A 13,349-nucleotide genomic window follows, 5' to 3' on the forward strand; every position below is an offset into this window, starting at 1 on the left:
AGCCCTGCTCTCTCATGTGACCCAGAGCACACAGGGAAAGACCTAATAAATGAGAGGCGAAGCCTTTACAGTGTGATTTCCAGTGGCAAACAATAATGGCAGGGCAAGGGAGTAGCAGTGGGTTGTTTTCGGCTCTATAAATAGAGGTCGTTTCCTAGGGCACTTTGCACTGATAGTGGCTCATCTCAGCTGGGGTTCAGTTGGGTTGGTTAACGGCTAAATGGCTCTCTTCCCTCACTTGCCTCTGCTCCTCTGTTTCCTCCTTTCTCTGTTTCTCTCCAATACCTTGGCCTTCCCAGCCCAAGAGCATAACCACCATCCCCACCGCGGCCCCGCCAAACAAAACTATAGAGATGCCCTCTCTAAATCCATACTCTTCTTCGAAGGGCAGAGGTCAGGGAGGCTTCCACCCAACCAGAGGATGACCTGGAGGAGGAACTCTGGCCTCTCTGATGGCTCGACAATGCATGCAAGAGCTCTAACTCGAGTCATTCTTTGTTCATTCTCTTATTTTCAGCTCATTTTATGGGGAAAACTAATGTGGTTTTGTTGGGATAACGCAGGTGGACTTGGTGGGTGGGTACTATGATGCAGGGGACAATGTGAAGTTTGGGTTCCCCATGGCTTTCACCACTACCATGCTCTCTTGGAGTGTGGTAGAGTTCGGTGGGATGATGAAAGGGGAGCTCCAGAACGCGAAGGAGGCCATCCGTTGGGCCACTGACTACCTCCTCAAAGCCACTGCCCACCCCAACACCATCTACGTCCAGGTTTCCCTTCCCTCCGCCCATTCCCTGTCCTTTTGACATTTCCTCTGTTTTCTCTCTTTCCGTGAGCAATGTGGCTCCTCTGTTGATCTTATGCTGAAGAACTCAAATGTAGCTTCTTTGTTAAAGTACAAAAGCGCAAGAAAATGCTCCACATTCCCCAAGACAGACATCCGCTTCCTTCTCTTTGTAATGCTGCAATGCAGCACTAAATAACTCTAGTCTCTACTAAGAAAATGGTATTTTAGAGCTTTAGCTCCTTTGCTTTTGAATTTTTTGCGGAGGTTTTGAAGCATTTTATCTTTGGGGTTGTTGGTTTCAGGTGGGAGATGCAAACAAGGACCATTCTTGTTGGGAAAGGCCAGAGGACATGGACACCCCAAGAGTAGCCTTCAAGATAGATAGCAGCAACCCGGGCTCCGATGTCGCTGCCGAAACCGCCGCAGCGCTTGCCTCCGCCTCACTGGTCTTCAAAAAGTCTGATCCATCCTACTCCAAGCTTCTCCTTAACAGAGCTATCAGGGTAACGCAACCACCACCCCAACATCTCAAAACAGAGACCCATCTTAATTAATCGCCCTTCTGAAACCACCTTTCTTCCTCAAATGGCTTCCAGGTTTTTAAGTTTGCAGACGAGCACAGAGGCCCCTATAGCAATGGGTTGAAGAACGTCGTCTGCCCCTTCTACTGCTCCTACTCTGGCTACCAGGTTTCTAAGCTCTCTCTCCCCTAAAACATTTTACCCCCTCCGCTCCTCTGTTCCTAAACCCAAATACTCTGTTTCCTATGCTTAAGGACGAGTTATTGTGGGGAGCTGCTTGGCTTCACAAGGCCACCAAGAACCCAACCTACCTTAACTACATTCAGGTCAACGGTCAAACTCTTGGAGCTGATGAGTCTGACAATACCTTTGGCTGGGACAACAAGCATGTGGGAGCCAGGATCCTCCTCTCCAAGGCATCAGTCCTCTCCTTTTAGCCTCTTCTCCCATCATCCTATTAATTATTGGAACAACAGGTTTTTGGTTTCAACTTCCAGGTTCTAACCAAGTTTTCTTTTGTCGGGTTTGCAGGCTTTCTTAGTCCAAAATGTGAAGTCCCTTCATGACTACAAGGGCCATGCTGATAACTTCATTTGCTCCTTGATCCCAGGGACTCCTTTCTCTCAAGCCCAGTACACTCGAGGTCTCTCCTCCATCTCATAGCATTCTTGGTAGTAACAATAAATAAATGCTCTACTGGCTTAGATTCAGCTAAAAGTGCTTATGTTGTGGGAAATACAGGAGGGCTGCTGTTTAAGATGAGTGACAGCAACATGCAGTATGTGACCTCCACCTCATTCTTGCTGCTTACCTACGCCAAATACTTGACCTACTCCTCCAAGGTGGTCTCTTGTGGTGGAGTTTCCGTCACCCCTAAGAAGCTCCGCGCCATTGCCAAGCGCCAGGTGAGCCCATTCTTTCCTCCCCCTCTAGGGAAACGCGATTCCCGAGTTCGTTTCCTCCGAACTTCTTCACAAGCATATTCTGGCGACCGCGTGATCGGATGCTAGCTGTGGCGCTGCTGCCCATGAGATCACATTGTCGCCAGAAGAGGGGAAGAACGTCATGTGAAACGGACGGGGGAAACGTGACGCGTTAACTTGTCCCGCGGAGTTAATCTTTCACTGACTGTTTCTACGCTGTGTGGCTTTTGGTGTGGGTCCCAGGTGGACTACCTTCTAGGGGACAACCCGGCGAGGATGTCGTACATGGTGGGCTACGGAGCAAGATACCCACAGCGGATCCATCACCGGGCCTCGTCGCTGCCGTCCGTGGCGGCCCATCCGGCCCGGATCCCGTGCTCGAGCGGCTTCGCCGCGCTGAACTCGCCGGCCCCCAACCCGAACGTCCTGGTGGGCGCCGTCGTGGGCGGACCGGACGCGCAGGACCGGTTCCCGGACCAGCGGTCCGACTACGAGCAGTCCGAACCGGCCACCTATATCAACGCCCCCCTCGTGGGCGCCCTCGCCTACCTCGCCCACTCCTTTGGCCAGCTCTAGACCGAACGCACTTCGACAACTAATGGAATGTATGAGTCCCATTGTTATCTATAATATAGTATTATAGACTTAGGTTTAGGTGCAAGCTTGGTTAAGATGTTTTAGTATGGAGTTAAGGACCCCAGTGCAGCTAAGGAGGGCACGGGAGGGTCTGTTATTAAGTAAGTGTTTTCTTCTTTAGCTTCATCTAGGAGCAAGAAGCGTTGGATGTGACTGTAGGTCCGTTGTGGTGTGATGTGTGTGATGTTTGGGGGCACAGGTATCGAGTGGGGTCACTTGGGAGTGTTTGGGGGCGTGAGCTTTGAACGGCGTTTGTACGGGAGAAGGGGGAGGTGGGGCATTGACCCTTGTAAGATCTTGTCCACATCAATTTGACAAGGAGTGGAGCCTCTCTCTTTCTCTCTATCTGTCTCTGTGCCATGCGTCTGCTGCTTATTGGTTTGGATGGTGTTTCTTCTTTATTTGCATCAGGACAGTTATTGGATAAACTTACCGTTTTTTTGGGATAAGCTAAATGGTTGGAATCCTTTTTCTCAAGGAACAAAGATTCTTGCCATTTTACCATCCCTGGCCAACCCATTCATTGCGCTGTTGAGATTTCTTTTGTTTATGTAATGTATTCTAACGTCGATAGATATTATATAGTCTCAAGTTTCACCATCTTCTCAACTTCGATTTACCGAGGATGGCTACCTTTGCATAGGACGCTCCCAGTTATCCTTTCTGCAAAGAGTGGAAATATTGCATGAGTTAATTTTGTTGTTTGGAGAGGAGGAAAAAAAAAAGGAATTACTTATATTATACTCTCCACTACATTCAACAGCATCATAGTAACTCTCTCTTTCTTAAATAGAGTATCAAAGTTAATCTACAGCAGCAGAAAGAGCAACACAGATTTTTTTTTTTTTTTTGCGCATATACTTCTAGTATGGATACATCCATAAAAGTTAAAATACAATAAATCTTGAAGCACTTTGGCAACTCCCTTTTCGCAATCCATAAAGACTATCTAATCCATAGTTCCATTAGCCTTTCTATAAACATACTTGGCCTGGAAGGCCACGTTACTGCTAACCATGGCCCAGATGTCTCAGAGCAAGAGATGGCACCCACCCACGCCATCGGTACCCTCTGGATGCAGTTGATCATCGTAGCCGAATTATCCTCAAGCATGACTACTCTAGCTCGCAGAATACGCAGAGCATGATCCAGACTAGCCCAAGTCGCCCTAAACTCCACCTTAAGGATAGAAGTGTCGAAGATCTGGTACCCACTAGCAACAACCTCGCTGGAGTCCGAGCTTTTGATGATGAAACTTGCACCTCTCCTCCTGCCACCATCTAGCACGCATTCATCAAAGTTAACCTTGAGAAAATTTGGAGATAACACAACTTTTAACAATAGTGCTCACAACTTGGGTGGAAAATAGTAACAGGTGGCATGGGAATTAGAGATGGGCACTGGGCCGGGCCGCCCATGGCCCGGCACGGCCCGACACGAAGCGGGCCGTAACGGGCCATGCCTAGCACGGCCCCTTAAAGGGGGCCGGGCTGGGTTACCACTTTCTGGCCCGCGGGCCTGGGCCCGGCACGGCCCGCGAGCCAGCTCGGAACAGCCCATAAGGGCCTGAACCGGGCCTGGGCCGGGCCAGGCACAGCCCGTCCCCCTTAAATAAATGGAAATAATTTTTTTTAATAAATTAATAAATATTGAAAACTAAGGATTTATTAATATAAAGCCACCTTAATGGTGGGGGGGTTTGGCATAGACCCCTACCAGTTTATTAATTTAAATCAAAATGGTACATGAAGGGAGGTTTGAACCTTGGTCTGACCTTCAGAATACAATAAGAAAGGAGAAAAAATAGAGATGACTCACTTTAACAATTAAAAAAATAAAAATGTACAATTATAAAAAATTAAGAAATCTTACTAATCATCAGTGATTCAGTATTCACTATTCAGTAGTGTTTGTATCATCATCATCAGAGGATGTTGTATTATGTCCACCTTTATCTTGAAGTCTCGCCTCAGTATCCAACCAATCTTTGAAGCAGAGAAGCATCTCAACCGTTTCGCCAGTCATCCTACTTCTCTTTTCGTCAAGAACACGCCGACCTGCACTAAAAGTGGATTCCGATGCTACTGTGGACATCAGCACAGCTAAAATATCGCGTGCAATTGCAGACATAACATGATATTGATTTTTAACACTCTTCCACCAAGATAATACATCTAGACTCTCTATTTGATTTTCATCATATGCAGACTGAAGATCATTTCGTAAATAAAATTCTAGTTCACTACTTAAATATGAAGAAGATGAAGATGAACTTGAAGCATGTGTGTATTTTCTCTGTGCAATGAATGAAAAAATAGATGACGAACGAGAACTACTAGAAGAAGAAATAGAGCTTTGTACGGAGAATCTAGATCCACGAATTTTTTCATCATATATAGCATAAATATCATAAAGAAGTTGTTTTACCTCAATTTTAGCAGGTTCAGGATCTTGAGTCATATTTTCACAGTATGCATCAAGTAAAATTAGCACGCCATTTAATTTAACTCTTGGATCAAATACAGCAGCTAAGTTATGCATAGGACATATCTTGTCCCAATATTCATTCCATTTAGATTCCATTTGTTCAATAATAGGCATTAAAACATCATCATATCTATGTTCTGCAAATTTTTGACTAATTATATATGCTTGTTGTAAAAATGAATATGAAGTTGAATAATAAATACCAGAAAGAACATTAGTAGCATTATAAAAACTAAGCAAAAAATCTTCCAAAATTTTTCCTTTATTCCAATCAGTTTCAGTCAATATAAAGCCTAATCCACGATCATTAATATATGCACTTAATAAGTTTTTATATGGGTATGCATCATGTATCATGCTATATGTTGAGTTCCAACGAGTAATTACATCAAGTTTAAATTTTTTAAAACGTTTACCATGATTTATACATAGTTCCTTAAATTCTTGAAGTCTTGATCTTGAAGCATGAATAAAAGAAACTGCATTTCTAATTTTTGAAATCACATCTTGAATCATGCCCATGCCAGCTTGAACAGAAAGATTTAAGATATGACATGACATCTAATATGCAATAAATTTCCATTTAACATGGGATGCAATGAGTCCTTTAATAATGTAACAGCAGAATTATTATTAGATGCATTATCAAAAGTAATAGACATAATTTTATCATTAATATTATATGAACATACAGTTTGATAAATGGCATTTGAAATTTGTTGCCCAGAATGTGGAAAATCAAAAACACGAAAAGCAAGAATACGTTTATTTAATTGCCAATCATTATCAATATAATGAGCAGAAATGGCAATAAAACAATTACTACCTATAGATGCTGACCAAATATCAGAAGTTAATGAAATTTTTACATTTAAAGTAGAGAGTGTTTCAATTAAAGTTTGCCTCATTGGTAAAAAGTTAGTCATAGCTACTCTTCTAAATGTACGCCTACTAGTTCTTTTGTAAGCAGGTTGTAGGTTTAATTGAACATATTCTTCAAAATTAAAAGATTCACATAAACTAAAAGGTAATTCATCCTTAACTATCCATTTTACAAGTGCTTTTCTTTAATTTTCATGATTATATGCAAAATTACCTACAAGTGATCCCCCTTGTATATTAAGGATACTTTGAGCATGAGAATCATGCACCCTATGACTCTCTTGATGTCTTTTTAAATGGCCTGTTTCTCCACTACTACTACAACTATAAAGTTTGGCACATTTTTTACATTTTGCTTTGCAGACTCCATCAACCATAATTCTATCAAATTCATTCCATACAGCACTAGTCCTCTTACGAGAAGAGGTTTGATCTTCACTCGGTTCACTAGTTCTAGAGGAACTAGGAACATGGGGTTGGGGATTAGTTTCTTCTCCCTCAGAAACAGGAGGAATGCCAAAATGACTTTCCTCAAAAGATGACATATCTAAATTGATGAATGCAAAAAATAAAAACTAACCACAAGAAGAAATTGAGTAGAGGGTCAGAGGGCAGAGGTAGAGCCGAGATTCTGAGCTTCCTCTTGTGCTCTCAACAGGAGTGACCTTCTCTTCTCAATAGGAACCTCCTCTTGTTAGCACTTGAACACTTGCTAAATGCAAACTAAAAATTAAATTGCTAGAAGAGCACTTTAGAAGAGAGAAATAGTAGTAATAGAGAAGGAGAGAATAGTTGGTTTGGTGTGGTGAGAATGAGGGAGAAAAGGGATATTTATAGGACTCCAAAATTTTTTTCCCAAAATACCCCTCAAATTAGCCGTTTTTGGACTGTTGGGAGGGGTATTTTGGGAAAAAAACCAAAAAAAAGCCGTTGGAAACGGCTATTTTCTTGCCCCCTGCCAGACGGGCCATGCCAGGCATGGCCTGTAACGGGTCCAAACGGGCCGTGCCAGGCACGGCCCGTCTCGTGCCAGGCATGGCCCGTAACGAGCAGAATTTTTCTGCCAGACGGGCTGTGCCAGGCACGACCCGTTTGGACCCGTTACGGGCCGTGCCTGGCACGGCCCGTCTGGCAGCCCGTCATGGGCCGTGCCTGGCACGGCCCGTCTCGTGCCGTGCCGGGCCCAGCCCGCCAATCCACGGGCCTAGGGCCGGGCCGGGCTTGGGTTTTTGGCTGAGCGGGCCGTGACCCGCCCTTCTTTTGAAGCTGCTTTCCGCCTCCACCATTTGGTGGTGCTGCTATGATGTAACGTGCAGGGCCAGGCACGGCCCGTTTAGTCCGTGGCCCGGTGGGCCTGGGCCAGCCCGGCACGGCTCGATGCCCATGACTATTGGGAATTCATTTGAGGAGAGCAAACTATTGGAGACATAGGAAGGATCAGAGACCCTGTCCCATAAGCACTCCTGGATTGCCACCTCATGGCCTCATTGTGGAATCAAACTCATGATAGCTGCAACGCAAAGTGGCTAATTCTCAGGAAATGGAATTCAAGCATGTAAATGGCGTAGAACATGGAAACACACACGTATGTGTATATAACTTCTGTCAGGATCTAGTGAGTCCAATACCATAGTGAATATATCTTCCTTTTACCCCCACAAAAAATATCTCTTCCAATTCATACACAACTAACTGTAAACCCCGGACCAGATGGACCGGCATGGACCAAAGCCGACGGTCCATCTGGAAATTTTGGAAGGAAGGAGGTGGAGGGCGGCAACTGTTGAGGCGGTTATAACCACCTAACAGCCGCGGTCCCCCAACCCTCTGAGGTTGATGGAGGGTTATAAAAACCCATGGAGTCCTAAGTACAGGACCCCATCGACTACACTCTCCCTACTCCTCACCTTCTTCCTTCTGTGCAAGGAGCCAGATAGCAGTGGCACCAGAGGAGGGGGGACTGACAGCTCGTCGTCGCACTGCGCCACCGGAGCAGGCACAACAGCTCGCCGGAAACACTTTACGGCTCCTCGAAGCTAGGTAAACTCCTAACTCCATTGACATGCTGTTAAGCTAGATCTAACCTAACTAGGAGATGTTAACAGAGAAAGATGGGTAGGAAAATGATGTAGTAGAGGGGAAGATCTCATCATGGGCGACATTCATCCGGCACTGGATCGGTTGACCGGAAACCATTGACGGCCCATGCTGAAGAACCTTCCCCTCCACTCAACGATGGCTTTCCCTTCCCTTAAAACCCTAGATCTAAAAAACCCTAAATGTATACCTACCTCTAATACACGGAAGAGCTCTCGGCTGGAGTAGATCCGGTTCCCATGGCTGGAACCGGTTTGATTTCTGGCCGAAGATGACTGGAGAAGAAGAGCCGAAGGGGGATCTCTCTATTTGCCCATAGCCGCCGCCGACTCGGGGCACCGGGGATGCCGTCAGGCCGATCACGGGCGTCGGCCGCGTGCTACGCGGGCACCACCGGCTTCGGCCGGTTCCTCTGCTTCTTGGGGGGTGCCCGTGCCCTATCTCCTCCATCGGAGGTGGAGAAGGGGAGCGGCCAGCCGGGCCACGGCCGCTGCAGGTACCGCCGGTTGGCTGCAGTGCCGCCGGCTTCGGGCCGGCCTCATCCCGAGCATCCTTCCGAGCTCGCCCCTAGCTTCATGCGGGGGAGGAGAGGAGGAGGAGGAGATCGGGACGGAACGAAGAAAGGAAGAAAGAGAAGGTTCGGGAAGGGAAGAGAAGAAAGAAAAGAAAAGAAAAAGAAGAAAGAAAAGAAAAGAAGGAGGAAAAGAAAAGAAGAAAGAAAAATAAAATAAAATAAAAAATTACTGTGGGCCGAATTAGGCCGATTTCGGTGGTGGGCTTCAAATGAATTGGGCTTTAAAGGCCCGAGGCCGGACTGGGCCTGGTCTGAGCCCAATATCCTTAAACCCAGAAGTAACTGAGCCAGAAGCTGAATCAGACCTGAATCTGAGGTTGAATCAAGTCTGAACCAGAAGCTGACCCAAACCTGAACCAGAAATTGAATCAGATCTGAATCAGTATGCAATTGACCCAGACCTGTACCAGAAATTGAATTAGGCTGTGGACCCGAAAATGAAATTGAGTCCTATGGATGGGCTGTAAATGATTTTAAGATTATAAATAAAAAGAAATTAAATGTGCAAGTAACATGTAATTTAATGATATTGCTAGGTATTGGAGAATTAGCATTTGGTGAGCAAATTAATGTAAGTAACCTGTCTTAATCTTATTATGGATCATGTATCACGTTTTATATGATGAAAAAGTATTATTGGAATTGTGTATATGAATTGTGAAAAATGTAAGTAACCCGGATATAATCTTATGTTCTATCAAATACTTGTGACTATTTGTTATGAAATTGTATATGATTATTTATATTTTCACAAAATTAGGATCCAACATGTGTTAGCAAATGATTGCATGATTTTGGATAAATAGCATCCATCATGATTATTATATTATTTACACATGATTATGATGATGTAGAAAGATACATGGAAAGAAAAATAAAGTTTTCAGCATGATCATGAATTTTATTCAGCATGATGCCATTATACACTTTCCAATGTACCGATGAGAAAAGATTTATAAAAAGCATGATATGTTTTTAAGAACTCTCAAATCGCTATGCACGACCCCCGCCAGTGGGTAACAGTAACTAGGCATACGACCCCAGCCAGTGGGTAAAAGTAACTTGGCTTTACGACCCCCGCCAGTGGGTAATAGTAACTGGAAGAAGACCCTACCAACGGGGAACAATAGTTGGCAAAGATTATGGCCCTCGCCAGCGGGTTACAGTAGCTCGGCATACGGCCCTCGCCAGCGGGTTATAGTAGCTTGGTTTAGACCCTGCCAACGGGGAACAATAGTTGGCAAAGATTATGGCCCTCGCCAGCGGGTTGCAGTAGCTCGGCATACGGCCCTCGCCAGTGGGTTATAGTAGCTCGGCATACAGCCCTCGCCAGTGGGTTATAGTAGCTCGGTTTAGACCCTGCCAACGGGGAACAATAGTTGGCAAAGATTATGGCCCTCGCCAGCGGGTTATAATAGCTTGGCTTAGACCCTGCCAACGAGGAATAATAGTTGGTAAAGATTATGACCCTGTCACGGGTAATAATAGTGACCATAGCTGCACTATCATATGAAAGCACAAATTTTTAAGTATGAATAATGATGAGTACGGATTTCAAAGCATGAATAATGATGAGTACGGATTTCAAAGCATGAATAATGATGAGTACGGATTTCAAAGCATGAATAATGATGAGTACGGATTTCAAAGCATGAATAATGACGAGTACGGATTTCAAAGCATGAGATAATGACAAAAGTTTTATGATGCATATCCATGTTTATGAAGTTGCATAAATGGACATGCATAGTTTTATGACTGGTTTGTTATATGAAATGCTTACTTTGTTACAACTGTTAGTTTCTTAAATTAATGCACTAGTATGAGAAAATATTATGCTTGATCAGATAAGATTATGCATGGTTACTTACTGAGCTTTATAGCTCATACCCATTTATTTATGTTCTTACAGATGAATAGGAGATGCTAGGAACGAGGAGCGTGACATGCTTCAGGGTTATCGGGAAAGAAAATGACACATTAAATGTTGCTATTTTTAGATGCTTTGTAATCAATCTTTTATTGATGAAACATTTGAAGTTTTTTTTTTTTAAGTGGCTGCATGTTATTGCGGGTAAAGGTTTGCAATAGCACGGCCGTGTCATGATCCGAATTTGGGGCGTGACACTAACCATCTCGACAAATTTGCTAAACGAATATCCCGACAAAACTGAGAAAAGGAAGGCATGCCCACTGATGCTGTTTTGGTCTTCGTAGTTGGGGCGAAGTCCACATTACTTGGAAAGAGAAAAGGAAGGCATTGGCAATATTTTATATCTGTATCCATATGGAGATGCCACCCCCTTAAAAGAGGCTCCATGGAATGCCGGGATTTAAGGCATTGACAGGGGGAAAAATATCTGTTTCAGTCTCCTAGTCGGTGAATTTGTTGACTAAGCGACCTCTGACAACTGAAAAGTGTTCTGCCACATTGAAGACCATCCGTCTCTACAACTTGGTCAAGCATAAGCAATATGAACAGCTTTATTATGTTGGCTTGGGTTAATATCTCATACATGGTTTACAGATAGGAACCACCACTAAATTAAAAGTTCACCTAAAAATCATCATTCATCAAAGAGGGTGAGGCATGGTGTATGATCAACTTCTGTTTTTATAGCTGAAAAATAATGATAACACTGCATAATCTGACTAAGAGGTTTGAAAACTTCATTTGTTCTGTTAAAAGCTGTGTTTCTAAATTCTATATGTATATATATATATATATATATATATATATATATATATATATTTTTCTTACTTCGTCAACTTTAGACATGAAATGATGGATAGAACCCATTCTTCTCTGGAGTCATTATGGATAAAGAGATATGTGTTTGGTTTGTGGGATGCCTACTGATACAGAGAAAAGTTCTGTGCAGAGACCGGACACAAGCAGCTAGTGAGAATTAGTCTAGAACTCCATGGACTATATGCAAATGATGAAGATTGGTTAGATAAGAGCTTTTTTCCCCATTTTAAAAAGAGATTTTTTTTAAAAAAAAAAAAGTTCTGAGCAGCTTATCCATCTACGCATCCGAAGGTTTGTCTAATATAAAGCAGACATAGACCAGGAATGGTTTGAAGGACATGTGAATTGAGTACATAATTGATCACTGGTTCTGATAAGACTGAACCATAGCATATTATGACATGTGATGTGGGCCTTCCAATCATCTGTCAGCAGAGAATGTGCATCAATCCATGTGGAGCTGAGCATTTAGAACATGGGTGCAGTACTCCCCATAACATGGGGCAGGACTCTAGATGTATCCCTCAACATGGTAGACCATAAAACATTCCATCCATCCAATTTAAACCATAAGGAATTCCCACCCCATATAGGCAGTTGCCCACATTCCCCTTTGTAACATAAGTGGAAGAAACCAATAAGCTGAAATTTCTGTCAAGAGCCAATATTGTGGAGCACTAAAAAAGAGTACAGACATCAAAAGAAGAATAAAAAACCTCAGAGATCAGAGACCTTGATAGATTCTTGGCTGCAACCTAAAGGAGAAAGGAGCAGGATGCAAGGACTAAAGAGGAACAAGGGTACATCTTGGGAAACTTTATCTTTTCATTTAGTTAATAGAACTTTAGACTAGAAGGCACTCCAGAAGTCAGACAAGCATGGGAGAGAGAACAGACTTTTGCAGTGAAAGCCAAAATTAATGGCCACTGCCTGTGATCTCGGGACATCCAAGACTTTTCAAAGGCATATGAGAATCCAAAGCACCAAGGAGTGAGTTTGCGGCCAAAAGGCCCAAACTGAGGGACAAATCCCTGACTGGTGCTCAAAGATTGGAATCCTAAGCATCAAGATGCGGCTCCCGCAGATACCAGAATCAGCCATCTACTTGGTGGTCATCATTCCCCTGACAGGGTCATCATTGAATCACACCCAATAACACCAGCGACCATTGTGGTCAAACCCAAGAGATGGTATATGAGGTACATAGGCTAATGAGAATTAAAAACCTACGGCCTGTTTGGAGGTGGTGGTGGTGTCATTTTGTGTTTTATTCTCTGCAAATTAATAAAACACGGCTTACGCTGCATGAAGATTGATGTTGAAGATGGCATTATGTTTAGTTCTTTGGAAGCAATACATTTTTGCTACCAAAAACTTAATTTTTTTAAACAAAAAATCATCATACATATTAATTCAGTATAATTTATTTTTTTTATATTTGAAAATAAAACAAAAAATAAAAGCAGTACCAAATTTTGATAAAAAAAATACACATGTTTTTATGATAAAAAGATATTTAAATGATAAATAAGATGGAATGGTGGTAGTAATCTTCTAGTAAAAATTAGTACTTGCGTGTTCAATAATCAAGGATTCATGGATATTCAACATTTTTAGTAGTGCAATGTGGCGGCGAACACTTCCAAGGACCCATACTATATATTTAGGATAAAGGATCGGATTTTTAGAT

General features: G+C 43.2%; 1 protein-coding gene across 1 annotated transcript; it reads left to right on the plus strand.

The window, feature by feature from the left end:
• Positions 1-79: 79 nt before the first annotated feature.
• On the plus strand, positions 80-3,212 carry LOC120105776 (endoglucanase 3-like). Its single transcript, XM_039118511.1, has 8 exons — positions 80-469; positions 564-770; positions 1,090-1,290; positions 1,384-1,476; positions 1,563-1,724; positions 1,840-1,951; positions 2,050-2,213; positions 2,475-3,212. The coding sequence occupies exons 1-8, from the start codon at positions 221-223 to the stop codon at positions 2,805-2,807; spliced, it is 1,521 nt and encodes a 506-aa protein (XP_038974439.1). The 5' UTR covers positions 80-220; the 3' UTR covers positions 2,808-3,212.
• Positions 3,213-13,349: the final 10,137 nt, after the last annotated feature.

This window comes from Phoenix dactylifera, unplaced genomic scaffold (assembly GCF_009389715.1).
Source record: "Phoenix dactylifera cultivar Barhee BC4 unplaced genomic scaffold, palm_55x_up_171113_PBpolish2nd_filt_p 000366F, whole genome shotgun sequence".
NCBI lineage: Eukaryota > Viridiplantae > Streptophyta > Magnoliopsida > Arecales > Arecaceae > Phoenix > Phoenix dactylifera.